General features: G+C 36.4%; 2 protein-coding genes across 3 annotated transcripts; one reads left to right on the forward strand and one right to left on the reverse strand.

Annotated features, from left to right (window-relative positions):
* Positions 1 to 423: 423 nt before the first annotated feature.
* Positions 424 to 12,693, reverse strand: LOC131776085 (NADPH--cytochrome P450 reductase). Its single transcript, XM_059092228.2, has 16 exons — positions 12,432 to 12,693; positions 11,999 to 12,056; positions 11,776 to 11,904; positions 11,305 to 11,454; positions 10,051 to 10,175; positions 9,793 to 9,879; positions 9,305 to 9,421; positions 9,075 to 9,191; positions 8,674 to 8,792; positions 5,671 to 5,852; positions 5,066 to 5,215; positions 4,614 to 4,725; positions 4,080 to 4,232; positions 2,844 to 2,980; positions 2,372 to 2,463; positions 424 to 1,770 (listed from the first exon to the last, which is right to left on the reverse strand). Exons 1-16 carry the CDS (start codon positions 12,578 to 12,580, stop codon positions 1,626 to 1,628), a joined length of 2,022 nt encoding a protein of 673 aa, XP_058948211.2. The 5' UTR covers positions 12,581 to 12,693; the 3' UTR covers positions 424 to 1,625.
* Positions 12,694 to 17,831: 5,138 nt separating this feature from the next.
* LOC131776063 (TBC1 domain family member 10A-like) lies at positions 17,832 to 27,494 on the forward strand. 2 transcript variants are annotated; one of them, XM_059092203.2, is made up of 12 exons: positions 17,832 to 18,201; positions 20,236 to 20,341; positions 20,574 to 20,681; positions 21,459 to 21,629; positions 21,729 to 21,776; positions 21,967 to 22,032; positions 22,336 to 22,410; positions 22,699 to 22,760; positions 23,021 to 23,073; positions 23,914 to 23,992; positions 24,282 to 24,354; positions 25,161 to 27,493. In XM_059092203.2, exons 1-12 carry the CDS (start codon positions 18,077 to 18,079, stop codon positions 25,233 to 25,235), a joined length of 1,041 nt encoding a protein of 346 aa, XP_058948186.1. In that variant the 5' UTR covers positions 17,832 to 18,076; the 3' UTR covers positions 25,236 to 27,493. The 2 variants fall into 2 exon arrangements, with proteins under 2 accessions (XP_058948186.1, XP_058948187.1); XM_059092204.2 differs by lacking the exon at positions 24,282 to 24,354 and having other exon boundaries at positions 25,161 to 27,494.
* Positions 27,495 to 27,724: the final 230 nt, after the last annotated feature.

Genomic DNA, 27,724 nt, shown 5'->3' on the forward strand with positions numbered 1-27,724 from the left:
GCTTAGAGGAGTTGACCCTTTCCCATCACCTAGTGATCAAGACATAATTTCTCCCTACAATTTCAATGCTATATCACATACAGAAGTGATGAGAATGAAGTGAAATATCAACTAGGGGATTACTTTTTGATCTGATGCCAAATTCTCTGAACTAAAATCATGGAAAATGTATATCACACTCGAAGGGAGAATTTCTAATTGAGATCTTGGGATTGAAAGGTATAAATGGGATAAATGTAGCCAAACTGGGTGTTGATTCACTGGTGTTTTGGGCAAGTGCAAAGGGCAATTTTGGGTCTGTTGTACAAGTAAGAGTTTGGAATTTCTTGTACAAAGGGACTTCATCCCCTAATTTCTGAGAATGCAGTTTATTCAGTTAGCTACCTAACAACTGTATCACTAAATCACTACCTCACTACATCACTCTCTCATGGACTGTTTATTTTGATACAGATTAAATATATATAATCATTAACTCAACATCAAATTGGAAATTTTGCAACAGTTCAGGTGACAAATTGCCCCTAAACAGTTTATGTAAACTTCTTGTGAGCAGAGTGATTCAGCCAGTTTAGAAACCATCTTAAAATATGCTCATTAGGAAAATTTTCACACTCAAAGTTCTCTTGGACCTTAAAAATTTTTGATCAAAAAACATGCTTCAACTCCAGTCATGCTCTGATTTGTATATCTTTGAACTTTCCTGCCCTTCAAACTGCAAAAAAATGTGTCCTCTCCAGCATGCATGTGTCCTAACATCTTCTACTCCTTATAAATACAGGCAACTGACTAACTAATTCTTTTGTAAAAAATACTATTGGAAAATTTCTGAGGGTTAACACTTCTTGCTCTAAGAAAAGAGAATTGTTTTCTCAAGATTTCAATTGGATGTGAAATTTTGACTTCAGAGGTATTCATCAGAAAAATTGCATGAAAGCAAAAAGAATCAAGATCTTTAGATTTCTTTAAAATGAGCTTTTGCAATTCTTCCAGGTAAACTGCAAAAAGGAAATTCTGCCTTACACAAATTCTGGCCCCAGCAAAGCCTGAGTTCCTTTTTACAGCAATAATTTCTTTCATTGAAGTTTACCTTTGAATAAGATCAATTTGTCACACATCCACAGGACCTGGTTTAAATATTATTTATTTCATATATTATTCTTGAAAAGTATGTGCAAACCTGTATGTGCCTCATATCTAAATTAACTAAAGAATAATTTGGATTAACCCTTCACACCCTAACATCAGTATGCATATTCTCCATACTGTTCCCTATACATTTCCTAAGGGCCTAGCAAGGAGAACGTGTTCAACAATCACAAGCTTTTTCACTTGGTGATCATTTCCTCATTCTTATGACCTTCACATTGAATTTAGGGATGATATTGCAAGGAGAGACTGAATGTTGGTCACTCTTAGGGGTTGAAGGGCTAACATACTTAGAGAGTGCTCTTGTAACGTAAATAAAATTCCTCAAAACAATTTCCTAATCGTTTCAAATCTACGTAAAAAACCATATTTAAAAAAAACAAAAAAAAAAGAAGCACGTATGATGTTTATCCTTCTGTGTTGAAAAAATAGTCATACATTCCATGTTGCAATAGGAATGGCTGGTTATCTACAATTTAGCTCCAAACATCGACCGAGTATCTTCCCTTTGCACTGAGTTTCTTTACATAATCAGCTGCCTCATTTTCAGACATGCTACCATTTTCCTTGACGATTGTCAGCAGTATGTTGTGCACATCACGTGCCATGTTTCGAGCATCACTAAAATAAAGAAGTCGAATAGTTAAACTAGTTAAACTGAACAGAGCCACTGCAACATTGACTCTATTTGTTTCATATGATGAAAAAAGAAAATTGTTTTTAATGGTGAGATTATCTATGCATCTTTCCTCCAATAGATCATGAGTAAGAACCAATCAAAATGCCTGTGTAATAACTTATAATAATAGAAATATATAAATACTAATAATAACTAATAACAAATAATAGAGATCTGTAAATTACTATACATATAATTTGAAACAACACCCTAAAATGCTCCTTTCATTGGCCAATCTTTGTAAGTGTAATTTCACCAATGCAAGCTTGAGCTGAGAAAAGTTACCATAGATTGTCTTTGGTAGTTTTTATCAAATCTTCTCTTGTCATCAGTTATTCATAGTTTGTTGAGGAAAATCATTTTGTTTTCAAAATTGTACCCAACTCCAACTGATTCCCAAATTTGTGTGGTCTATTTATATAAAAAAGCTTTGACATCAGGTCCAACTTCTTAGAATTACAGTACTTTGATTTGCTGATTTTTCATTTTGAGTTGATTTGCTTTTTCTCAAACTGTGATATCACTCAAATAAAAGTTCCTTACCCACAAACGTAGATGTGGCCTCCACTATTTAATATGTTCCAAATATTCTCCTTATTCTCTGTCATTTGATTGGTAACATAGACCTTCTTCTCCTGTAAATATAACAAAGTGAAAAAAACATTACACCAAGCTGCTCTCCTTGGCTGCACTCAGCATATGAGGATAAGCAACCAGTCTTGTTCTTTGACCTTTTGACCCTTAAGAGTGATTATTGTCTAATTTCTCCTCACAATATCACCCTTGAATCAATCAATCACGTCACAAGAATAAAGGAAATGATCACCAACTAAAGAGGCTCTGCTTACAAAACAGATTCTCCTTATCAGCACCTTAGCAAATGTATAGAGAAGAGTACAGAGAATATGTATACTGACGTTGTGATGTAGCAGTTTAAATACCTCTAATGAGTTTGTGTAAGGTAAATTAGCCTAATCGACATAAGACAATAGACAGCACCATAATAAGAAATTACCTGATCTCTGGAAAAAGCCACATGCAATTTTGAAATGGTACCATCTTGTGTATATGATGACAGCTCATCCTCATAGATGTAGTCTTCACTTTTTTTGCGGCAGCCAAAGAACAACTCCATGTTACCAATTTGTTTTCCTGAAGAAAAAAGGTTGCCACTTCCTCAGTTAACATAGTCTTAAGACAGACATATCTAATTAACCCCTAAACTTCCAATTTTAAGTTATTAACATGTAACTTCTTCCCATAATATCTATACATTATGCAGCAAACAGATAATGAGAATTCTCAAACTAATCAAAAAGAATTTATCTCGGTCCAACATCAAATTCTTGTAACGAATTTACAAGGATATTTGTAGCAGCTGGAGAGGAAAATAAACAATTAGATCTTGGGAGTGAAAGGGCTAATCATTCAATATGATCAGTTGAATTGTTTTGGTGATAGTTCCCAAGATAAACCATTAAGCAACTGTTAAAGATGGATTTTAACCTTGCAGTTGTCATGACAGAGTGTAGCAAGTACAGCTGTTTATAAAATAATTCAAATAGTATGCGTGCTCTGATTGGCCATAAAACCATTTTACATGAGCATATGTAAATATGGTTTTTGTTCCTCTTTCATTAGTTATTTTATAAAAGACCGCTTCGCGTCGTGGTTTCCTACACTTATCTCGTGTTCTCCCAACCTCCTGCATGTTTACATCAGGCTATGTAAACACGGAAACCATTTTACATTTCTTCAATATCACATCACTCAGACAAAAAGACTGATGCAACTCACTAGACAACAAAATTATATAATCTTTATGTTTGGGAACATTAAGTTGATTGTTTCTAACCAACTGGAAACTAGCAGTCTATGCATAACAAAATCATAATCAACTGAAGACAGTTACTCCATTGTCTTAGAAGGTCAGGCTAACCCTTTCACTCCCATGAACCCAGAGCTCTTGCTCCAGAGTCCACAGCCCTGACCTAATAGTAGGTGTTCATTAACCCTATATACCCTGAGAGTGATAAGCATCTAATTTCTCCTTGCTGTATCACCCCTGAATCACTCATTAAGGTCACAAGAATAAAGAAAATGATCACCAACTAAAGAAGCTCTTGATTGTTAAACAAATTCTCCTTGTCAGCACCTTAAGAAATGTATAGAGAACAGTATGGAGAATATGCATACTGATGTTAGGGTGTAACGGGTTAATCTTTCCAGCATAGAGCAACAAGTTACTGACCATTCTGTTTCTGGACATGCCTATCCTGTATAAATCCTCTGAAAGGGGCAAAGCCAGTTCCAGGGCCCACCATGACAACAGGGGTCACTGATTTGAATGGTAGACGAAACTGTGTTTTACGAACAAAGATAGGTACACAAACATTTTCCAGGTCTGCAACAAAATAACAAATTTTTTGCGTAAGCATAGAGTAAATGGTATCAGATTTGGGGAGAGAGATGTTTCTCAGAAATTTTCCACCAATAATTTTTTTGAAAGGTTTTAACTTTTGGCATATTCTGGAAATCAGTTAGTTCAGGAAAAGATCTGAAGTAGCCAAGGCTTAGAAGAAAAAATTCATACAATAACTGAAGGAATTGTGATGATCTTGATAATGGACTTTTGACACTTGGTAAGATAGTCCCTAAGGTAGTATAACCAACCATGTTAGAGTGCTTGGGCACTTTTACACTCTTTTCGTTCCTACACCTTTTCAGTGTTTCTCACAACTAGACTTTAATCCATTAAATGATAATATGGTTTAATTTACATTACCCTGAGGCTTCTTGGTGGCAAGCCAGTTAGTAGCAACACCTTTCTGTACTCGACCAGTGGATGTGTTCCACCTTACAAGTACAGCAGTGATGTGAATTGAGGTGGGATACATCTACAAGAAAATTAACATGCAAACTTTGCAGGTTAGCTCAAGTCCTCAATTGCAATAGCAAGTTATTCTTGAAAAAAATGTCTACTATATACAATTTGGCAAGCATTACTTTTTTAAAAGGTACATATCAGAAAGTACATGCCCAAGCCATGTTATGTAAGGTAGGTGCGAAATGACTACAATTCTCTGTCAACGAACCCCTTCCCCCCCATAAACATACTAGTAACTTTAACATCGATACAATGAAAATTGTACATTAACATAATGCAAATACAATTAATTAATAGAGACAATCTCTACTAATGATAAGTACTTCAAATGCAAATGTTTGTTATTTTACCTTTGGTGATGATGATATCGAGTAGTAACGGCACTGCAATCGAGGTAAAAGCTCCAACAAGTGATCAAGAGGTGGCTTGAGAGAGGAAAGATCTTCTAAGACAGCTACAACATGCCGGTGTGGAGTAAGAACCCAATCTTGATATTGTTTCTATTGAGAAATAAAAATTTTACAAATACCTTTTCAACCTTTGCAAGCAATCAACTATTTCTATTTAGCTTTATTCACTATAAGTAAAGGCTGAATGAATGCAAGTAGGTTTAACATTTCCCAGTCAAACACTAAAATATTTTTTTATTGTATGAATGGAGGTATAGGATACACCCCAGTCAAATAGAGAATGAGTAATCCTTACAACCTTGTAACTCTTTACCCAAGAGTGACTAACATCTAATTTCTCCTCACAATATCAGCCCAGAATCACACATTAGGGTCACAAGAATAAACAAAATGATCACCAACAACAAAAGATCTTGACTGTTAAACAAATTCCCTTTGTCGGTACCTTAGGAAATGTAAAAAGGAACAGCCTGGAGAATTTGTATAAGGTGTAATCAGGGGATGATTACAATTCATTCCAAGGTGCGAAAAAAAAGAAAACCTACCTTTGCCTCCTCTGTTGTATCAGTAATGTTCATGAGGAACTCCTTGTGTTCAAAATCCTTGGCATATTCTGCTAGTTCTCTCAACACGTGAGTCTTTACTACACTGGCAATGTCTACATAGTGCAGCAAGGCAGTGCGATATGTTGTGGGGCAAGGAAAAGGATGTTTCTTAGGTGAGTCCTCTGAAAACATAAGAATCACAGCAAGTTTATTGTGAGTGTAAATGACGTTATCATTAACCTATAGATGATATGCAGCAGGGCAGGGAAATGTGTTGTGGGGCAAGAAAAAGGATGTTTCCTAGGTGAGTCCTCTGAAACATAAACAATTACAGCAAGTTTACTATGAGTATAAATGATGTTGCCGTTAACCTATTAATGACATGCAGCAGGGCAGTGTGATATGTTATGGGGCAAGGAAAAGGATGTTTTTTAGGTAAGTCCTATGAAACATAACAATAACAGCAAGGTTATTGTTTGTATAAATAATGTTACCATAACATATAAATGACATTACCATTAACCCTTTAACTCCTATGAGTGACCAAGACAGAATTTCTCCTCACAAAATCAAAACAATATCAAGCAGAAAAGTGATGAGAATAAAGAAAAATATTAATTACAAATAGGGGATTCTTAGTTGATCCAATAACAAATTCTCCAAAATAACATCACAAGAACTATATGGCTGACAATAAGGAGAATTATTAATGGGATCTTGGGAGTTAAAAAGGGTCCACAACATCTTGCTTTTTTATCATGGAAAACAAGTAGATTCCATTTTGCCATGGGTCTGTACCATAACAGATCACAGAAAATGTGAAAATGTTGTAATAACACCAGTGACACACTCAGCTGTGCTTCATATGCCACTCTTTTGTTCTTAATGCAATTTGACATCATCTGAGATCTATTACTGAACAGATGCACAGCAACATGGAATCCATCTGTTACAATACTCCATCCATTTGCTATCTGCAATGAGGATTTGACACGGAGGCTGCAAGTAGTATCGAGGAAAGGGGGAGGAAATCTCTGAAGTTTTTTGCTCATAAATTCAAACAAGTAATATCAAACCATAACCAGCAAGAAGTAACAAAATTGAGATTTTAGAGAGGGTTGTAAAGCGAAGCAATTTCGTATGCCTTTAAATAAATTAAAAGGATACGACATTGCTGCATCTCACAACCCACAACTGCACATAAAGATCATTCAAAATAGTTGGGCTCGTAAAGATATACTGGGGTGTCATAAATGCAAACAAATAATATCAAACAAGCAAGAAGTAACAAAATTGCAATTTTAGAGAGGACTGTAAAGCGCAGCAATTTCATATGCCTTCAAATCAATTTAAAGGATATGACATTGCTGCATCTTACAATCCACAACTGCACATAAAGATGTCCATCAAAATATTTGTGCTTGTAAAGATATACCAGCAGGGGTAAAAGATAATCTTAGACCACAATAGACTATTTAAATGATTCTCTTTCCCAGTGTCTTAAGACTGATAATCCAATGATTCGTAACCCTTGAAATTAAATCTCAAAGGCTATGATATCATAAGACTTTCCTGCCTAAAAACGATCCATGAAGATGTTGCCCTCAATGTTCTTCCTCTGATACTACAAGTATCAGATATGTTGGTTGAAGGAAGAGTGCTCAGTCATTAATCTTTCTGACAAGTTCTTAGCATGCCTATGAGTACATGATAACTTATCTTTAGAATAGGCAAAGATATTTGCTTAGTTAGTCAAGGGCATGTGTCTTCATCCTTTAGCTCCTAGAGGTGATTAACATCTTATTTCTCCCTTTGATATATCTTACAACATCCATCACACAGTTACCGGTCATAGGAATACTCTAACTTATCAGGTAAAAGTTATTTTCTTGACCTAACACCAAATTCATGTAACTAATTTACAAGGGAACATGAAGTAGCTAGAGGGGAGAATTCTCAAGACATGTAACTTTAAACTTGATATAGAAAATAAAAAATAAAATTTACCAGCACTGCAACACTTTGAATAAATAAAAAACAATTTTAGCACTAGGAGAGTTTTAAAAAGTCAACAATTTTGCTTCATCAAAGTATTTTTATCTTTCTAGAAAAACTACGGGAGTTAACTTTCAATCCTACTTCAGGGCGTGAAACACGCCCGATACAGGCGCCAATGCGACTAAATTTTTCCACTTTGGCTACCAACCTGAAAATTAGCCGCCAAATTGGCGACTAGAATGTTTCATAATAACTTTACCAAGAGATATAGTGAATTAAAAAGATTTGCAAAGATAAATCCGCGGCAAACTTCCTCGTTAAGTTTGTTTCCAAAACGCAGCACATGCATCTCGATCGATAACTAGACGCCATCTTGGATTAAGGTGAGCTTGAACGTTGTATACCATCCATCCTAGTGTCCACTTGTAGCACGTGAAAGATCATTTCCTTAACTTAATTTTGGAGGGTCTATCTAGAACGCTGACAGCGTAAAAAAGGTCTTGTTTGTCTTTGAAAGTGGCGACTAAATTTTTTTGAATTGGCTACCACTTTGAAGAATTTAGGAGCCAAGTGGCTTTCAGAAAAAAAAAATTAATTTCATGCCCTGTACTTTGCTTGATCGCATGAGCCACAAAGATCATCCCTTGACCCTTAACAGAGACTAGCATCTAATTTCTCCTTACAATATCACCCCTGATTCACACATTAGGGTCACAAGAACAAAGGAAATTTTCACAAATGAAAGACACTCTTAATTGTCAAACAAATTCTCCTTGTCAGCACCTCAAGAACGTATGGAGAACATTAAGGAGAATATCCACTCTGATGTTAGGGTACAAAGGATTACTGAAAAGTACTACTTAAGCAGTAGTGTCACTTTTTATCATGGAAAACAAACTTTTGACTGAATTCAATTGTGTTGATCAATGCTGGGAACCAAAGAAAGCAAAGGTGACAAGGAGTTTTGATAGAATTTCAGTAGTTGTATATTAATTAACTTCTCACCATCTGTATTGTTCAGTGAAACCACTGCGTCAAGATCCACATTCAAGAGGTTTCCTAGTTTCTCCACAAGTTCTGGATCATTCATGGGATAAACAGCGACATGGTCTCCCGCATCATACCTTGGTTGAATAACAGATTCTAATTAAGAACATGCCAAGGAGAGCAAGAGAGCAACACATTCTATGAAGGAGTTTGCACATTCATGGCCTCTTTCTGACCACTCTAACCCTAATACTGACTGTTGGCTTCATTGATCTGCCAATATGGGTTTGTAAGGAATACCTTTGCTTTATCCCATAGCAACTACTAGTCATTTATAACAATAGGCTTTCATGTATAAGAGCAAAAGCGGAACACATATCTTAAAAAATGCACGTACAAGTTAATGATAGAAAACATACTTGATCTTGGAGCCAGTGATATCAAGTTCAATGTGCATACAGGATCGTTCACCAGCTTTGTGCAGTTCCCGATTCACTAGAACCTTAGCCATGAATGGGTTCTTAGCATCAAAGGGCCTGAAAACAAGAACAGATTATCCATAAGCTTTGAGCCATTAACTCTAACATCAAGCTCATCATTTAAGAACAGACTGCAACAAAATTATGACCAATTTCCTGTCTGCACTTACGGTCTTTGAGTGATGTACGATTTCAGTTTATTCATTTCTCCAGTATAAATTTTGTCCTCTGGAAAATCCTTAAGAACTTCAAGTCTGAATTGTCGATCAATACAAGAAGATAGTCTCCTGAAAAATATAAATTACATACATAAGTTATGTCAGATAAAGTATATCGTTTTCCCATTTTTAAGAAGGGGGTTTGGGGTCAGGGTTGTTTCTGCTGAATCAAACATCTCCCAATTAAAGATATCTGGAGTTTGACAATTTTGTGGTACTTGGTACCTAAGACATATTTGACAGTTTTTTAATTTTTTAAAGCATCAAAAGGTTACCCCCAGAGTCATGAGTCATTTTGGGCAATGAGGTGCAACTGCTACTGGAGAGCACATCTTATAACCCTCACACTGAAAAGCGTCACCCAAAAAAAAATCTCAAAAAACAAAAAAAAGTATAATATTACAGACATAACAAACAAATTTGTTCTAGTAGAAATTTACCTCTTGATTTCTCTGACATCAATGTTATATTTGCTTAAAACTGCAGGCCAGAATGCTTCTCTCCATCGTACAAAGTCTTCTTCCAAACTTAGAAAATAAAAACATTATTAGCTAAGATACGGGACAAAAGGCCTCAGGGCCTGACCATTTGTTATTTTTGCTCTAGAACAGAATACAATTAGTAGTAACTAGTTTACTAGCACCCCCCATGTATAAATTTGTATGCAAGGATAACTTTCTGCTCTCTTTTGAACTTACTTTCCATCATCATCTCCCTCTCCCTTCTCAAATACTCTTACAGCCCCCATCTCTTCCAGCCGTTTGTCCACAAATCTCCCCATTGCATTGTAATGTTCATAGGTTTTATTACCAAGGCCAAAGACCTAATATTCAGAAAAATAATTAGGAACAGACTAGCTAGATTAATGGTACTAATAAAACCACTTGTAATAGTTAACTAGCAGAACTTTTCCTTAATCTAGAACATCTCTCCCATCTTTTTACTCATTCTTAAGATCCATTTGTTAAGTGTTCCTTGACTTGACGAGGAATCTGAGAGATTTTTCTCTAAAAATCAACCATCCTCCCATTTCCAACAAAAACATGCAGGTCTGCTCTTTTCATTTTATACATTATTTCAGTTTTTATTATGTAATTAGCTTGATCAATGCAACTATCAGTGGTTTGCCCCAAGATACGAGGGGATGGGGAGATTGGCCACCCACACAAAATTGACCAAGAGGGCCCCCTGAGTAGGAATTTTGGTATTTATGGACCACCTCAGGGTCAGGAATTTGACCTGGCTGCCATCTTGGAAGGCTGGGTGAAACTGGAAATCGAAGTCATTTGCCATCTTAGAAGTTACCCTACAAAATTTGTTTATTGAAATTGGTATACAATCTCTCTGGACCCTAGGAATGGAATTTCAATATATAATGGATACCTATGAGTAAGAAAATTGATTTTGAAAACTTGAAAATGTCAATTCCCCTCCCCCTCCTCATCCTGAGGCAAACCATCAACAGGTGCATACAGTCCAACCTCATTATCCGCACTCATTGGGACTAGACCAAATAGTCCTGATAATCAAGTGACCCGATAATCAAGAATATGAATATTAGTGAGGAACAAACATTTGTGATGCTGTGTAGCTTGTTTATCTTGCATAACATACCAAACGAGCTAATAGAGCTTGAAATCTCACTTAACAACAAAGAAACTCAAAGCCAATCAGACTGAGGGCTGCTTTTTATTTTAGAAAGCAAAACAAACTCGCCTTTACTTCACTTTTCAACACTGTAGTTTTAAAAAGAATATGGCTATGAATCTTGATCATGACCAATAAATATTCATAACCAAATTAGGGCCAGAGGAAAAGTCCAGATAATCGAAGTTCAACTGTAATACACACAGCCTGAAATGTACACCCTGTAATCATGGTTACATTCTATAGTTCCCACAGTATCCCTATCAATTGTGTTTGAGAATTATTGTTCTCCTTCGGATGCTTACTGCATAACTAAGGCAATCCAGGTCATCCCTGTCATTCTGTAACCATTCATAGAACTCCTGAGCATTATCTGTAGGATCTCCTTCACCATATGTAGCCATAACAAATATCGCCATTGAATTCTCTATTTCTCCCATGCGAGCAAGTTCCTCCTATAGAAACAAACATATTCATTTAAAATGAACTTATCATTGAAAATATCAGGAAGTGTGAATTTCTTTACTCTTTAAATTCCGGAAGTGATTTACATGTAACTTCTCCCTATAATATCCACACATTATCCAGCAAACAGGTAATGAGAATACTCAAACTTATCAGGTAGAAGTTGTTATCTCCATCTAACCCAAATATTCTTGTAACTAATTTACAAGGAAATGTTCTGGGAGAAAAAACGATCAGATCATTGGAGTAAGTGGCTCTGCAAAAATGTTACCCCACCAAAACGTGTTTCTCAAATATTATTTTAAACTTACTATGTCACACTCTTCAGGGTCCAAGACAAGAGCTTTTAATCCATAACGTTGAGCATCTTTTGATAAGCGGCCGGCAAACTCTTCTGCTGTCCCAGTTTGCGAACCATAGAAGATTGCTAATGATTTTCCCTAGAAAGCGAGCAGAATTTAATACATATTTCCATAACAGTAAATTAATATTTATAGTAACACAACACAGCACTATCATGGCATATTTACTCACAGATTTTTTCATTTTTCCAATAAAACTTGTATCATCTTGAGAAATCTTGGTAGTCGGCCTATACAAACAGGAAAAAGCTGCTGAAATTTGAAATTTGGAGACGGAACACTATAATTAGGTCTTACGTGCGATTGCAGTTAGCCTTGTCAGCAATTTGTGCCAGCCTACATCTACTGCTACTCCTAAATTCATACGACGCATTAGTAATTAACAGAAGTTCGTAAACTCAAAACGTCTTTAAAATATTCCCAGGAGTGCTCCAATAAAAAGAATGACATATGTCAACAACACAAAATGTAAATTGCAACCGGCTTAAGCTCAAGCAAAACTGCACATATTTCTGTCTGCCACAAGATGAAAAGTTAAAATGAATCTATACTTGAATATCACTGCACCCTAAATAAACAAATTCAGGGTAATCGGGAAAACTTACGCTAATACCAACTTCTGTGTGAGAGCGGCAGTCTCTGCTTTCTTTTTGCGTCCACAAAACCAATACAATAAAACGCCGATGAATGAAGCGAACAGGACGATATCAACCGTTCCAACTAAGGGCTTTTCTGCTACATCAGCTGTAGACATGACTGATCCCTAAATATTCTCTTATTTTAAGCTCTAGCCAATTTTAAACTGATTTCCCAAACACAGACCGTCCCTAATCTCGGTAACTTCGCTAAATACTTACGTAAGGAGCAGCAAGTGAACCAGCGCTTTGCATTGTGGATAAGATCTACTCACGCAAAGATACTGGAACCCAGTTCCGCCCCACCCTCGCCTGGTTATCTAAGGAATATACCACTCGGTGAAAAGTGCTTATCGCGCGCGCTTATTGGCTAATTTGGAAGCGAATAGCAAGTACTATTCACCTACACTTCGATGAATAATTAATAATTTGTATATACTAAAACGGAAAATAGCGTTGAACGCGCGCTCCGATTGGCTACTCAAACTCCTAATGTCCTTTGCTATTCACCTCTGAGCAACGCGCACCGGATTTCCGCCCGGAAATGTTGTAATCGTTGCAGGAATAAATAAGTGAAATCATCTTTTTGTATTGAAAAAAACTCACTGTTTTAGCATAAAAAAACCGTGACAACTATTCGCGCCTCGGTAGATATCCACCACTGACCACCTCCACTTCGGGTGAATAGTTGTTAATAGAGAAGGAATGAATACCGCCACGATTTAAGCTTCATTAAAATAAACTATTGAACTTATCTTTAAAGGCTATGTTATTAACAAAACTGCGTCCTGCTGTCGGAGACTTTGATTCGTGCGTGATACATATCAGATGATGAGTGTGAACATTATGTCAAGAGGTAGAAGCACCGCCTTAAGTGATTTTGGAACATTGATCGGTTTACATGATCAAAGCAACCTTGAATGACCTTTTAAATCAGTACTTATCAACAACCAATCACAATGTAGAGAATATCTTATAAGAGAGTGATTTCTTACAAATTTAGCAGTGTAGCTTTTTACACACCCGTCGTACAGAAGCGAATACGAGAGTGGAATAAAACAGTTTGATTGAGTCTAGTTCGTTAGAATTCTATCACTAGTAAACAGGGTTAAGTTTATGAAACTGCTTACACAACAAAAAAAAAACGCGCTATCTGTGAATTTCGGCTCCAAATAACAGACAACCTCACAATTATAAGGTGTTAAAAAGAAAGAAAAGAGGACACTTGCGTTTTAGTCTAAAAGTATTGAGTAAAACAAAGCCTGAATAGAAGACTGCTATGGAGACAGGTAACTGTTGGGAAATAGTTATATGACTAGCGAGGAGTAAAATACCGAACGCCCAGAAACGAGATGCAGTGAACATTGTAAACATTATATTTGTTTGTTTCAGAGGCTACGTCTTTCTAAAAGGAGGAGTCACACCGTGAGTACCGACCTGACCGTTATGTTGACATCCATGCTGCGTATTTCTTAAATTAACCTTTTCCCAGAAGAGCACTGAGAGATGCATGCTGTGTAAGTTATTCAGATTCGCACTATTTCGCCACCTGGCCCTGGTTGCTCAAAGGGTGGATAACGCTTATCCACTGGATAAACCTCTATCTGTTAGTTAGCGCATTACACTTTGCTAACACTCATCCGCTGGATAGCGATTTATCCAATGGATGGTGTTATCGTTAGCGTTAGCTTTGGGTGTTTAACATTATGTGATTAGTGTTAGCGCTAGTTGAACAACTGAGCCCTGAATTGTTGAGCTGGTAGGGGGAGGGTAGTCTTGAACACTTCAGTATACACTCCAGTAACGCCCTTAAGTTTGTGACCTTTTTATGCAAAGGAAGAGGAAACAGAGAGGAAGGTTCGCGGTCTGGGCCTTGAGACATCTAAACCGAAGTGGGCTCTTTACGCCCTAATATCAGTAGGCATATTCTCCATACTGTTCTCTACACATTTCTTGAGGTGCTGACGAGAAGAATTTGTTTAACAGTCAAGAGCTCTTTTAGTTGGTGATCATTTTTTTTTATTCTCGTGACCTTAATCTGTGTTTCAGGGGTAACACTGTAAGGAGAAATTAGATGCTAATCACTCTAACCTGTCAAAGGGTTAAGTTCCTTGCGGATACTACCTCGAACTGACATCTACTTTCCGTGACGTCCACATGAAGGTTAACGTAAAGACGATGTTCAAATTGAAAGCAATGTGACGGAGAAGAGCGAGCAGGTAATTCAATTTCGATGAAAAACCACTTCGAAAGAGAAGGAAATTGTATTTCTTGAGCAATAATTTACTGCCGCAGGCGATTTCTATTCAAACTTAGCTTGCCACAATAAACAGAGCCGTCGTATAATTTTTTAGCTAACACGCATAGTGTTGCTCTCTGTCCCTTATTTCCTCTCAATTACTTTTCAACCCTTTACATTTTGACATAAGCATATATATTCTCTAAACTGTTCTCTATATATTCACTATGGGAATAGCAAGAAGAATTTGTTGAACAATCAAGAACTTTTTTAAATGGCGATCATTTCCTTTAGTCTCGTGACCGTCATGTTTGATTCAAAAGAGATACTGTGAGGAGACATTGGATACCAATCACTCGGTGTGAAAGAGTTAATTAAAGAGTGAAAGGGTTTATCACGTCTTAAGTTTAATTTACTCTTCTAGCTTAGTTTAGACCGACAGCTAACTGAAACATTAACAAATTTGTCATCACAGTCAAACGGGAGAATTGAAAGGGACTCCTGCCCTTCTAGTAAAAGTTTATCGGATTGGTTGGAACCCAGATCTTCTGCGTGAAATACAACTGGTTTCCTTTGGTTAAGCACCATAGTCTTCATTCGGTAAATGTTTCCTGAAATAATGAAGCCTTTGAATGTTGTCGGCGACATCGTTTTCCAGATTTTTATTGGCCTTTTGCAGTTGTTGATAAAACTGACGCTTACACAGCTCACTAAGAAAGAGTTAGGAAAACAAAAACGTAAGTGAATGACAGTTTATATGCGCAGAACAGATAACATTTCATGTCAGATGCGCACACAAGCTGAACAAGTTTCTATTCTACATTAGGGCACCCTGACTACTCCACTTTAAAATCACTGCTGATCCTTGCGATCAGATTGGCCCTCAGCAGTGCGATTTATTCATAAATCGAAATCCTTTTTTTGCACTAAATCGCACCTTTTTCATATTGAAATTCTGCTCAGTTCAGTATACATCAAATTTCCTTCGACGTATGATAAATGAAATGAACGATCGACCTTTATGTACCCGGACTTGCTACTTACTTGCCACAAACGAAATAGACCCTTTACAAATGTTATTAAAAAACAGTACGGAATGAACAGTTTAGACCCATTGGATCATCGCAAATTACCCTTATTTCACAAATCTTCTAGATAGGGTTAATGCTCAAAGAAGTGTTAGAAGTGAATAATGTTTCTACAACGTGAATGAAAGCCCTAAGGGAATCTTAAGATAACTCAACCCTGCCATCCCACAACTTGAGATTTGAACGCCTCTTCCCCTACTTAATGAAAGTATTGCGTGACATGCTAAAGATCCAAGACCTATCTCTCCCAAATGACGAGAGCGTTGTGTGATATCCTAAAGAAACGAGAGCTAAATCTCCCAATTTATGAGAGTGTTGCTTGACATCCGGCGCTGGAATGGAGACTACTAGATTCGTGGACTATTCCTAAGAATTTGTCGTTATATCTGGACCGGATATGATGCCAATACTAAGCCCCAGTTGATATTGCCAGAATCTCTCTTGCTCTGATTGATAGTATATAAAAATTGCCAGGAGAATTTACGTACTGAACACTCGTGGGAGTCGAAGAGTCGAACCACGGAAACGTCAGACCCCACTTAAGACCCTTTTGAACCACTTTAACCAAACCCAAGTCTATGGCGGAACAGTTAAACCTAATATTTTAGTTTGTCAATTCTCTAACAAGAGTAAAAATCAAAGCAATAGGAAGAAACGACCGAAATTAATTTCAAAATCTTACCAGATTGAGAGTCCTCCAGTTTTCTCGCTCCATCAGGTAATGGCAGAGAATTTAGTCTCAAAACACAATACGCCACCAGCACAAAAAATAGTTTCCACTGCGCCTTGGAGTAGAACACGACTAACATAGCAACGTAATGGGTCGCCATGTTTCCATGCCAGTTAATGGTAAAAACTTTGAAGGTTTCTTGCTGTTTTACGACATTTATTTTGTTGACTTAACTGGTTACATGTTAGTTCTTAAACACTTCAGTTGTTAGAATCAATATTCCACTAGGTCACTTGAGTGGCACCTGCAGACAAAGGACAATGCACGCTATTTATTGACATAAAAGTCAATTATTCATTAGACTTGTAACCCCTTCAGCAAGTAAAAACCTAGCCTTTCGTAGGCTCTCATTTTTACTGCTGCAGGACGCGCGTTTTTCCGCCCGCGGGAAGATTTGAGACGAGTTTGGGAGAGGTTTGCCGGGGGTCTGGCACTGATAATCAGTGCTTACCAGGTTCTCACAAGAAAAAAAGGAAAGATCAACATGTGCCGTTCTCTTTGTTATAAAAGCTTTACTTTTTTTTTATCCAAACCAATATGTGGAAATCGTCTCTAGCTTGCTTACAGTCACATCAGCAATCTGCTGAGGGCGTTGCTCTCGCCCTGTTCACTCTTGCTCATGCCCCTCAACATCTCGCCCCTCCACATCCCTCACGCACTACTTACACCTGTCGTTGTTGTTATCGCTGTTGTTGTTGTTGTTTGTTTGTTTGTTTGTTTTTTTATAGAGGGCACCTATGGAATACAAAGGGGACTTATCAGATAGGGTTTGCAGTGGACTTATCAGATAGGGTTTGCTATTTATCGATTTATGTAACAGTCAAGGAAGATGCATGCAGTTAAGGTAAAATAGATTAACTATTTCAGCCAAACCACCATTGAATTCTTACGGTGATTTCAAATCTCCAGATACGTGGATAAATCGTCTTGCAAGTGCTGCAAGTATGTGCAGAAGCCTATTGCGCAACGTTGATTGAATACTTGTACAACTTGTAGACTGTTACATAACAACTCCTTCCTTCTTCGGGCTTTTCGTTTACCCGTTACACTACCACTTGATCGGAGAAAACTCTTCAGCTGCGAAAGCGCCAGGTCTTCTCTTACCTGAAAAAAATTTTTTTTCGTCCTGTGTTTTGTGTTTTATCATCATCTGTCTACAAGACTTTGTTTAAAACTTTAAGGAGAATTTTAGTACTGATCACCCACTGTTCTGCTTCTCAGCTGAGCCCGCTCTGCGATCGTAGTATTTTCGGTATGCGGTATCCGACAAAGGGGACAGCCTCAAAATCAATATTATTTTTAAATTTCTTGAATTTCGAAATGACTTCCGACTGAAAAGGAAGTTTTTCCTGTTTGAGTCTTTTTTGTTCTTCGCAAAAACGAAGTGTAGTCTACATTGATATCTACTGATAAGGCGTTCGCCCGATACATATGCTTCAAAATTTTGCACCTTTGTGTAGCGTCTGGTGAACCTCACGGAGGAAATGACTTGGCACGAATGACGGTAACATTATTGCAATTGTAATGGACTTTGTTCCTGTATTTCTTCGTTGGAATAATGGAATATTATGAACCACAAAATATTCAGCTGAATGGTTTTACGCCTATCAATCCAGACGAGAATTTAACTGCAGGTCCATCTGTCGACCGGTACGGTTTTGTCGGAGATCACAAACAAGCCTCGTAAGTCTACCTGTGTTTAATTTATGTTGATGTAGTTCAAAATAACTTTCTGCAGTCGAAAGAGCTTACATGGGTGGAACGTAAGGCTTGGTAAGTGTGTAATAGCTCTTTTGTATGGTGATTTCTGTCAGTCGACTGCAATCTTGTTAAACGTACGAATATTCAAAATAAGTCAGGGGGCATTTAGAGCAGGGGGGGGGGGTGAGTAGGGACACAATCGAAATTATACGGCTGTAATAAAGATTTTGTTAATTAAAATTAAGTTAGATAACGGTGGGAGCTTTTTAAACCAAGACTGTGCCTTTTACATATTTGCCTAAGCTCTAAGCTATGTTAGCATGTAGAGTGGTATGTTGCTTGCACCAATTGGATCACTGCATTAGGGTATGTATCTCACACTAATCATATCACAGCATTTGGATATCTTGCACCAATCACTGCATCAAGGGTATGTATCTGGCACCAATCATATCACAGCACTTGGATATCTTGCACCAATTAGAGTGTTTGGGTATTGTTTTCTCGGAAATGGAATGGAATCAGGGGGCTATGCACAAAGAATGACATTATCCATACATTTTGGCTCATTTGATGAGTATAATGGTTTGTGGCCTACATGAGAGTGTTGTTATTCGATGTCGAGAATTATTGGGGTATGAAAGGTTCGCATTTAACCTTTTTGTACCATTTTTAAGTTAAAACATGTTTTTTCCATTCCTTTACTCACAACTCGCCCTCCAAACAGCTTACATTCCATCACGTACCAAGAAAACAACTTCCAAAGTCCAATCTGAACATACCCAATCATTGCATTACATAAACATTAGGCAATTCTTCACATGCCTGAACTGTATTCCATCAATCAAATTCAATTTTGCCAAATAAGACTTCTCTCCATTATGTGTCATTTCCTCGTGAACAACCTGCATTTAATCACGTATCCTAACCACTTTGTCTAACCCTACTGAAAAAAATCCTCATGAAACCAAATACTACTAATAGTGAATTTTCCACTCAATTCTCCCGTGCTTTGAGTTTTTCTAAAAATAAAATTGGCTTTCAGCTTTCTTGGACTTAATCCAATAACATGTTAATTCCTCATAAAAAACCTGCATTTTATCATGTATTTCACACATAGAGGGTATAGTCCAGATAGGCAGCAACCAATCAAGGAGCCCTCTTTGAAATATTATCCTTTTGTCGTATTCAATGTAACTTCACTTATTCAAGATCACAATATATCTTTGGTTAAGGTCTATTGGAGATACAACAGAGTTTCAGTTTGCTTTTCTTAATAAAATTACATGGAATTATATTTTTGAGGCAACTAACTGTAGACAAATAAATTTATTTTCTCTCTGTTAGAGGAAGGGTAGAAAACATACTCCCTTTTGCAACCGTTGTTTGGTCTTATCAAGCAATGCGCTCTCTCTCCAGTGGGGAATAGATGGCATTGTGCGATGAGACCAAACAACAGTTGGGAAGGAGACAACATTAAGTGTGGCACTGATTCATTTTGTTTTTGCTTGGAAGTATTAAGACAATAGCGACAATAGACCACAAAATACCTTTGCAAGTTCAGATAAATTAGGTTTTTCTTTCTTTCTCTAAAGGTGAAGTAATGCGATATTTTCATCCATTTGAAAGTAATGTTCTTTTTCTGTTACAAAAATGAAAACATTATGTACACAAAGTGCCCCATTATAACTTGCCCAGCCGAAAAAATAACTCTTGCATGCTATGCATGCCTATTTTTTTTTAAAGTTGGCAACCTAAAACCACAAAATGGTCACCAAAATAAGATTTTGGCTGTCATGAAGAAAGGTAAAAAAGGAAACATGAAGAGGAGATGGAAGTGCCATATTACATAATTTTTTATGTGATGTTTATCCCACCTTTTCTTCCCAAAATAGTGGCCAAAAATAAAATTCTAGCTGGCACAAGGAAAGAAAAGATGTACCTTTAAAGAGAATATGGAAGTGCTTTGTTACATCATTTTTTAATGTGATGTGTAATCCACCTTTTCTTTTTCAGAAACAGCAAAACTAGTTTACCCATTGAAGTTATAAGACAACGAGAGTTGAAATGGGTGCACATGTTTGATGACTGGGATAAATGGATGACCAAAAAGTCCTCAAAGGTCAGTTTGAACTGAGGGGAGTGCAATTTGGTTTGAAATAATATGCATGATTTCAAAATAAAACACATGCACATTTGTGTATTTGTTTTGAAATTTCAAATTTAATTTCCAACAAGTCTCTTCACAAGACATAAGATATTGAGAAATTGTCAGGTTTTTTGGTTTTTTCAAGAAAATGATTAGGAGCACGAAGCTGAGTTTACTTTGATGTACTTTATAATCATGCAACTAGGTGAAGGAAAGATGCCGCAAAGGTATTCCTTCGTCAGTTCGTGGGAGGGCTTGGCAGCACTTATCAGGCAGTGCCGATCTAAAGAAGGAAAATGAAGGAAGGTTCCAAGTATGTTGGAAGGAAACTGCCATATATATTTTAGTCTCTCTATTTTTTAATTTAAATGTTGCTTTCTAGTAGAACTTTATAAGCCACCTTTTTGTAATTAAAGATGGCTTTGAAGCTTGTAGTGGCCAGATGGTTAGTGTGCTGGACTCTGGGTATAGAGGTTATAGTTTAAGACCTTGCTTGGTCATTGTGTTGTATTCTTGGGCAAAACACTTAAATTTAACAATGCCTCTCTCCACTCAGGAGTATAAATGGATACTTGCAAATTATCAGGGAAGCCTGATGAAATGCTAGGGGTGACCATGTGATGGACTGGCATCCAATTTAGGAGAGAGTAACAATAGTCTAAGTTGCTTCATGCCATGGAAGCTGGGATGAAGCCACTTAGCTTGAGTACAGACTTGCACCAATTAGAGTGTTTGGGTATTGTTAAGAAGGCAAATGTGTCAGAAGGTAGAAGTGTTTACATGAAACTCAGATGTCAAATATCTTGTAAAAAATTTGTATTCAGATAAATGAATGAGTTGCAAACTCTCATAACTAACAAACAGCATTCTTGTAGAATCTTATATTTTTGTATATACAGGTATTTGTTTGTAAATTCTCTCTTACTGGTCCAGATGGCTTCAAAAAATTGGTCATCAATCACACCATTTCTATTTGTTAGGATTATCTGTAGGGCAGCACAGTGTAGAAATCATGCTATCTTGCAATAAAAGTTTGTTTATGAAATGGTCAAATTAGATATGAGAATTAAAATATTTTGACTTATTCTAGGAACTAGTTATGAAAGAATCCTCACAATGGCAGGATGTGATTACTAAAGATCTAAGCAGAACCTTCCCATTTCATGAGATGTTTTGTGAAAAGGATGGGTTGGGGCAAAAGGATTTATTCGACATCTTGAAAGCTTATGCAGAATATGACACAGAGACAGGATACTGTCAGGTAGAATTAATAGTCTTGTTTTTTTTTCAACTTCCTGTGGTGAAATTTAAGCATGATTTTTAAACCTGATGAATTATTCATCTGCTGTGTTTTGCACAGGCAATGGCTCCAGTTGCAGCAGTGCTTTTAATGCACATGACAGCAGAGGTGAGCCATGAGTTTAAACAATTCTGCATTTAGTTACTATATTAATTTTATAAAATGGGTTAAGTAAAAAATTGAGGCAGGAGTCTTGTGGGAATTTTCTAACAATCAATAGTTTCTTTAGTTGGTGATCATTTAAACTTTTGTTAACATTTTGACCTATGAAACTTAACCTCTCACCTCTACCCTACAGGAAGCCTTCTGGTGTTTGGTTAAAATTTGTGAAAGCTACATTCCTGGATACTACAAGCCCAAATTAGTAAGTCAAAACAAATCACTTTAAAATATCATCAATTGACTTTTGAGTTAAAGGCTTTCAGTGAAAAGGGAGACATCCTAAGGAGCTAATGAGAACTCAAATTGAAAATAAGCAAACTGCATAAAGCACATGATAAGGTTTTTTATCTACTTGATCAAAAGGAGAGGGGAAGGGGGGTGTAAGTGTTATCCAGACCTATCACAAAGGAAAGTTAGGAAAAATCAATGCAATCTAGGATTACTTTCAGCTCTCAATTGAAATTGCTCCAACAACATCTAAATAGTTATTTTCACTGAAATGCAGGAAGCTGTTAAATTGGACGGGGCCATCTTTGGTGGTCTGTTGGAAAAAACTGCACCTCATATTGCGAAACATATGGTAGGTATTTTACATTCAATTTGTTATATTAATGACAATTTGTCACATTAATGACAATTTGTCACATTCAATATTTTTAAGCATGAATTATACGTAGGCCAGAAATAATGTGAGTGAAAGGAAGGAACTCATCATCTTTGGATGTGACTTTGACCAAGTTCTATTTGTTAAAAGAATAGAAAAGCCAAAAAGAACATGCCAAGCTTCAGAAGATACTATGTTTGCTTTATTTATTGATTGTGCTTATTACAAAATCCTAACCATGCACACACATTTTTTATCTTTCAGGAAAAACACCACATAGACCCTTTGATGTACATGACAGAATGGTTTATGTGTCTCTTGGCTAGGTGAGAGTCGTTAACTCTCAAGATCTGATTGTTCGTTCTCTCCTGTAGCTGCTACAGATTTCCTTGTAAATTAGGTATAAGAATTTGTTGTTAAGTCAAGATAACAACTTCTACCTGATAAGTTTGAGTATTCCCATACCTGTTTGATGGATAAGGTATGAGAATTATAGGGAGAAGTTGCATGTTAATCACCTCTGGAAGTTAAAAGGGAGTCTTCTTAGTCCAAGGTCTGTTCAATCTATATTTGAATTATTTTCCAGGAACCTCCCATTTGCCACTGTACTTCGAGTATGGGACATGTTTTTTTGTGAAGGTTTGTGTTCTCGATCTCTGAGTTTTGTTTCACTTGTTAGCTTTCTTTTGAATTAACTGGTTTACAGATGAGATTGATGAAGTGAGGGCCTTTGGCTATATGATTTGATTATGTCCTTATTGTTTCATTTTGCTTGATGATAAGGGAGGTGGGCTCCATGTCCATGTTGGGATGTGGAGTACTTTTAATGCAGGAATGTATGCATTTCAATAAATTTAGTAACACAGAATTCAAACAAACAGCTAAAACAAACTTAATTTAAGGAGGGTAACACACAACTGTAATTCAACTGATATAGTAGTGGCCCTCAATCCTAAAAGTACAATAATTAGAATTAAATGTATTTGAGGATAATAAAACTGGTTGACAGGTCTATAAGACTATAAGCTAAAAACTAGATAAAATGAAATATGCCACTTGGGTCAGGTTAAATCGCATTTGGACTGAAATGTTCTACTTCATCATAGCTTGTTAAAAAATATTTGTCAAGGGCCTCTCTGAAAGAAGCAACTGTTGTTGCCTTTGTCTTTTGGTTAATGTGTAGTTGGTTCCACAATCTTGTCGCAGATAAGCTAAAGGTCCTCCCATCCTCAGTTTCATGATTGAAATGAGGGTAGGCAAGATTTAGTTTACTGTAACGATCAGTTCATGTGTGTAGGTCTGCATTCACAATTCTTTTTCAATGGAAACAAGGGTGAATTTCTCAGCTTAATTGATATTTGGATTGAATATGGAGTTGTCATAGCTTGGCATTTTTTTTCATTATTTAGTTAAGGTAGTCAAATTTAATTTGAGAAGAATTAAAGTGAAAACTGTATTCTATTTTATTCTTTCCTTTAGGACCAAAAGTGCTCTTCAGAACTACTCTGGCAATGATGAAATCAGCACTTACGCCTAGAGATCTTCAGCGTTGTCCAGGGTAAGATGAAAAACCATGTTGCTGCATGATGCAAGGGGAGATGAAAAGTGGATGTTTCTGTGTTTTATTGGCCATTGAAAACTGATTCATGCATATAATTTGTACATAATCTAAATTGAATCTAAGTTTAACACCGCAATGCAAAAGATCTTTTTTTGCATAAAACAGAACCTGCAAACAGGTTTCATGATAAAGATGACTATTCAAAATAAAGATTTCAAAGCTAGTGTAGTGGTTAGTTTCCTTGTTGTCTGGTCTCTTTTGGTGATCAGTAAATAACTGTCAACAGGCTCTTTGAGACAAACCAAAGGCTCAGGAACTTACCAAAGAACTTAATGCAAGAAGATTCCCTGATACCAGTGGTAAGGCAACTGAAAGACCAGTTAATTTTGTACACCTGTAATTTTACAATCCTTTTTTTAACTTGGCAACTTACCTGCAAGTGAAGACACAATACAAAGAGTATGAGGAGTAACTCTGATATATTAACTGTTTTAATTTGTTGTTTTGATCATTTTAGATAATAACTGGAATTAGCATTATTGTTTACTTGGCATCACCTCCAATATTTTACTTAAAATGCTTTAAAAGAACCAAGATCAGAAATCACATGTAATTACAAAGACTTATTAAGCCACAGTTACACCACTCATACACAAAGCTAAAGGAGCTTGGTTGTCCTGTGCTGTGACCAAGTTGCAATTGGGTTTAGTCTTGAATCTGATTGGTTGTTAATGTGGTGCAAATTTTCTGGACCAATCATAAAGCAAAGAAAAGCAAATCAAAAGTAGTTTCTTTTCACATTCAATTGGGAATTGCTCTGACTAGAGAAACACCAAAATAAAGCAAAAGGGAACCAGGATGATTGAGGATGGATGGAAAAGACTGACATGGTATACAAACAACCTGGTACTTAACCCTTTAACTCCCAGAAGTGATTAACATGCAACCTCTCCCCACAATATCCATACCTTATCCAGCAAAGAGATAATGAGAATACTCAAACTTATCAGGTAGAGGTTGCTGTCTTGATCTAACACCAAATTCTCACATATAATCTACAAGGAAATGTGTAGCAGCTACAGGGGAGAATTAGCAATCAGATTTCAGGAGATAAAGGGTTAACACTAGGCCAAAATCTAATGCATACTTTTTAACTTTTTACCAGTCTCTTAGTTTGAAGCTCACCAAGAAAGACCTTCAGAGGGAACATACACATCAGGCATCTAAAGGACCAAAATGATGCCACGCAATAAAAGGAGAGAATTTATGAGTAGTAAATTCATTTTTGATCAGTACAGGGAGGTACTAAGTTCTCACTTACCCTGCTATGATTATTTGACTTAAACAAGAGAAGAAATTTTCATATGTTAAATATTTTTAACAGGTATTTACAAAGAATAGGGAACACATTGAATGTAATCCCTACCTTTGTAGCCACCAACAAAAACACAAAATTTCCCAAACCTCAACATAAACATCAACAACAGTAGCATACATTGTACACTACCTGTCCACTGTCACAATTCTATCTACAAATGCTTTTCATTCAAATAATTCATTCTTGTGTTTTTAAGTTACCTTGTTCCTCTGAATACCAAAGTTCAATTTTCCTGCATAGACACCTCATACAACCCACATTTCCTCTATTCAATCAAAAACATCTGCTTAAAAACTGTTTACAGAGCCCAGTTTACAACATCAACTCAGTTGATAAAATCAAATTAACTGTTTATATCCCCAACCTCCCCCCACCCCTCACCGATGAGACTTACCCCATTTAGTTTTGGGTTGTCATGTTAATGTTTGCGAGTATTTTTCAGTAGTTTTGAATTTCTTTTTGGTTCAGCTGCCATACCCAGGGTTCAGAGAATAATGGAAAAAAGAAAACTTATTTCAAATTATTCACTGAGTTGTCTTCAGGCAAGGATTGTGACTACCACTTTCCAGTTTTGTGAAGTGGTATCTTAAACCAAGTTCATTCAATGTGCAGTGTTTGTCCACATTTAATGCTCTATTCTTAACACCAACATCAGGGATTGTTTGATGAGTTAGGGATAACTGTTGATAAAATTTTAGAAATGTGTTCTATTTATTTTGTGGCCAAAGAGGATTACCTTTGTCATTAATTTTCTATCATTGTGCTTTCTCAAACATTAAATTGGTATTTTTCATCTTTTTTAATGTACAGTGCTGTAAATGAATATTTTGTAGCAAATGTTGTTATTCTTGAGCCTACATTTTCATAAACTATGAGCAGGCCATCATTATTAGTGCAGCAGGATGCTGGTGTCTCAGCCCACAGGAAGATTTGAGACAAGTTGGTAAGGGGTTTGCCAAGGCCTCTTGCTGGTTTGTGTTTCTCACAGCTTGTTATTTCTGTGGGTAAAGTAACGCTCATGCTGAAGCCTGAAGGGCAGGCCATCATTTTTACTCTTCTGCTGCAAGTTAGCTCCATAATCCTCTTTGGTTAACAGTATTTATTGATTATTCATAAATTAAGGTCATATGTCTTACTTTAGGTTGAATGAAAAATGTGTAAGAAAATATGGTAGACAGTTGTTGCTAAATTGTTCCCACTTATTTGGAGTATGATGTGACAGCATTTATAAAGGTCTGTAATGACTCAGTGTAACATTATTTTGAAGTACAGAAAAAATTTAAACTGATTCCATATTGCCGTCTGTTCAGTAGTAGATCACAGATGACGTCAAAATGTGGTAAGTACACAAACATAGCACATAAGTCACAGGCAAGTGTGTCACTGATGTACTCACCACATTCTGACATCTTCTGTGTTCTGTTACTGTACAGACCCACAGCAACATGTAAATTTTTTTTATCCTAGATATGATAAAACAGCAAAATGTTGTTAATGGCGACATCGTATTTGGGTCTGTCCTTCAATAGATCATAAGTAAGAACCAGTTAAGTCTTTAACTCCCAGATTAAATTTGAAATTCTCCTTACTCTCAACCATACAATTCTAATTGTGTTAGTTCAGAGAATTTAGTATCGGATCAACGAACTATACTCCAAATTAATATTTTACTTTATTTTCATCACTTATCTAGTCAACATTGTATTAATATTGTAAGGAGAAATTCAGGTTAATGAAGGTTTACCAGATTTGTGATGTAGTGACAGAAGATTAGGGATGAAAGTTTGTAATCTTGTTGCTTGATATTTTACACTCGTAATTTAAGATTTGTCACTTTTAAACTTCTGGCAATCTATTACCACATACTGGTCTTTGTATTAAAATGAAAACCACTCATTAAATATGTCGGACTCTATAGTTATAAAGAGTTATATGATATTGAAAATAGCGAAATTTGGAACCAGACATTTTTGATCATTGACTGCTGTAAGCAAAATGTAAGTAATCATTTAAACACCTTAAAGTCAAAGCATATTTATGAGTAAATGATATTTTGCAAGGAAAATTTAATGTACTGATTTTTATTAAATGAGTTATTGTGCACAGTTGAGTTCTCATTTGTGAATTCCCCATGAGCAACAAACTTATCTTCTTCAAACCCTAAAGTATTGCAAGACAAAGTTTCAGGATAAAGTACCATGCAAGCCCTTCTTCATGCCTCTTAGATCCCATTCACATCAAAGTCTAGACATGTTTTAGCCCTTTACACCCCAACATCAGTATGAATATTCTCCATACTGTTCTCTACAACAAGTGGGAATTTGTTCAACAATGAAGGGCTTCTTTAGTTG

Source organism: Pocillopora verrucosa, chromosome 2, assembly GCF_036669915.1.
Source record: "Pocillopora verrucosa isolate sample1 chromosome 2, ASM3666991v2, whole genome shotgun sequence".
Classification (NCBI taxonomy): Eukaryota; Metazoa; Cnidaria; class Anthozoa; order Scleractinia; family Pocilloporidae; genus Pocillopora; species Pocillopora verrucosa.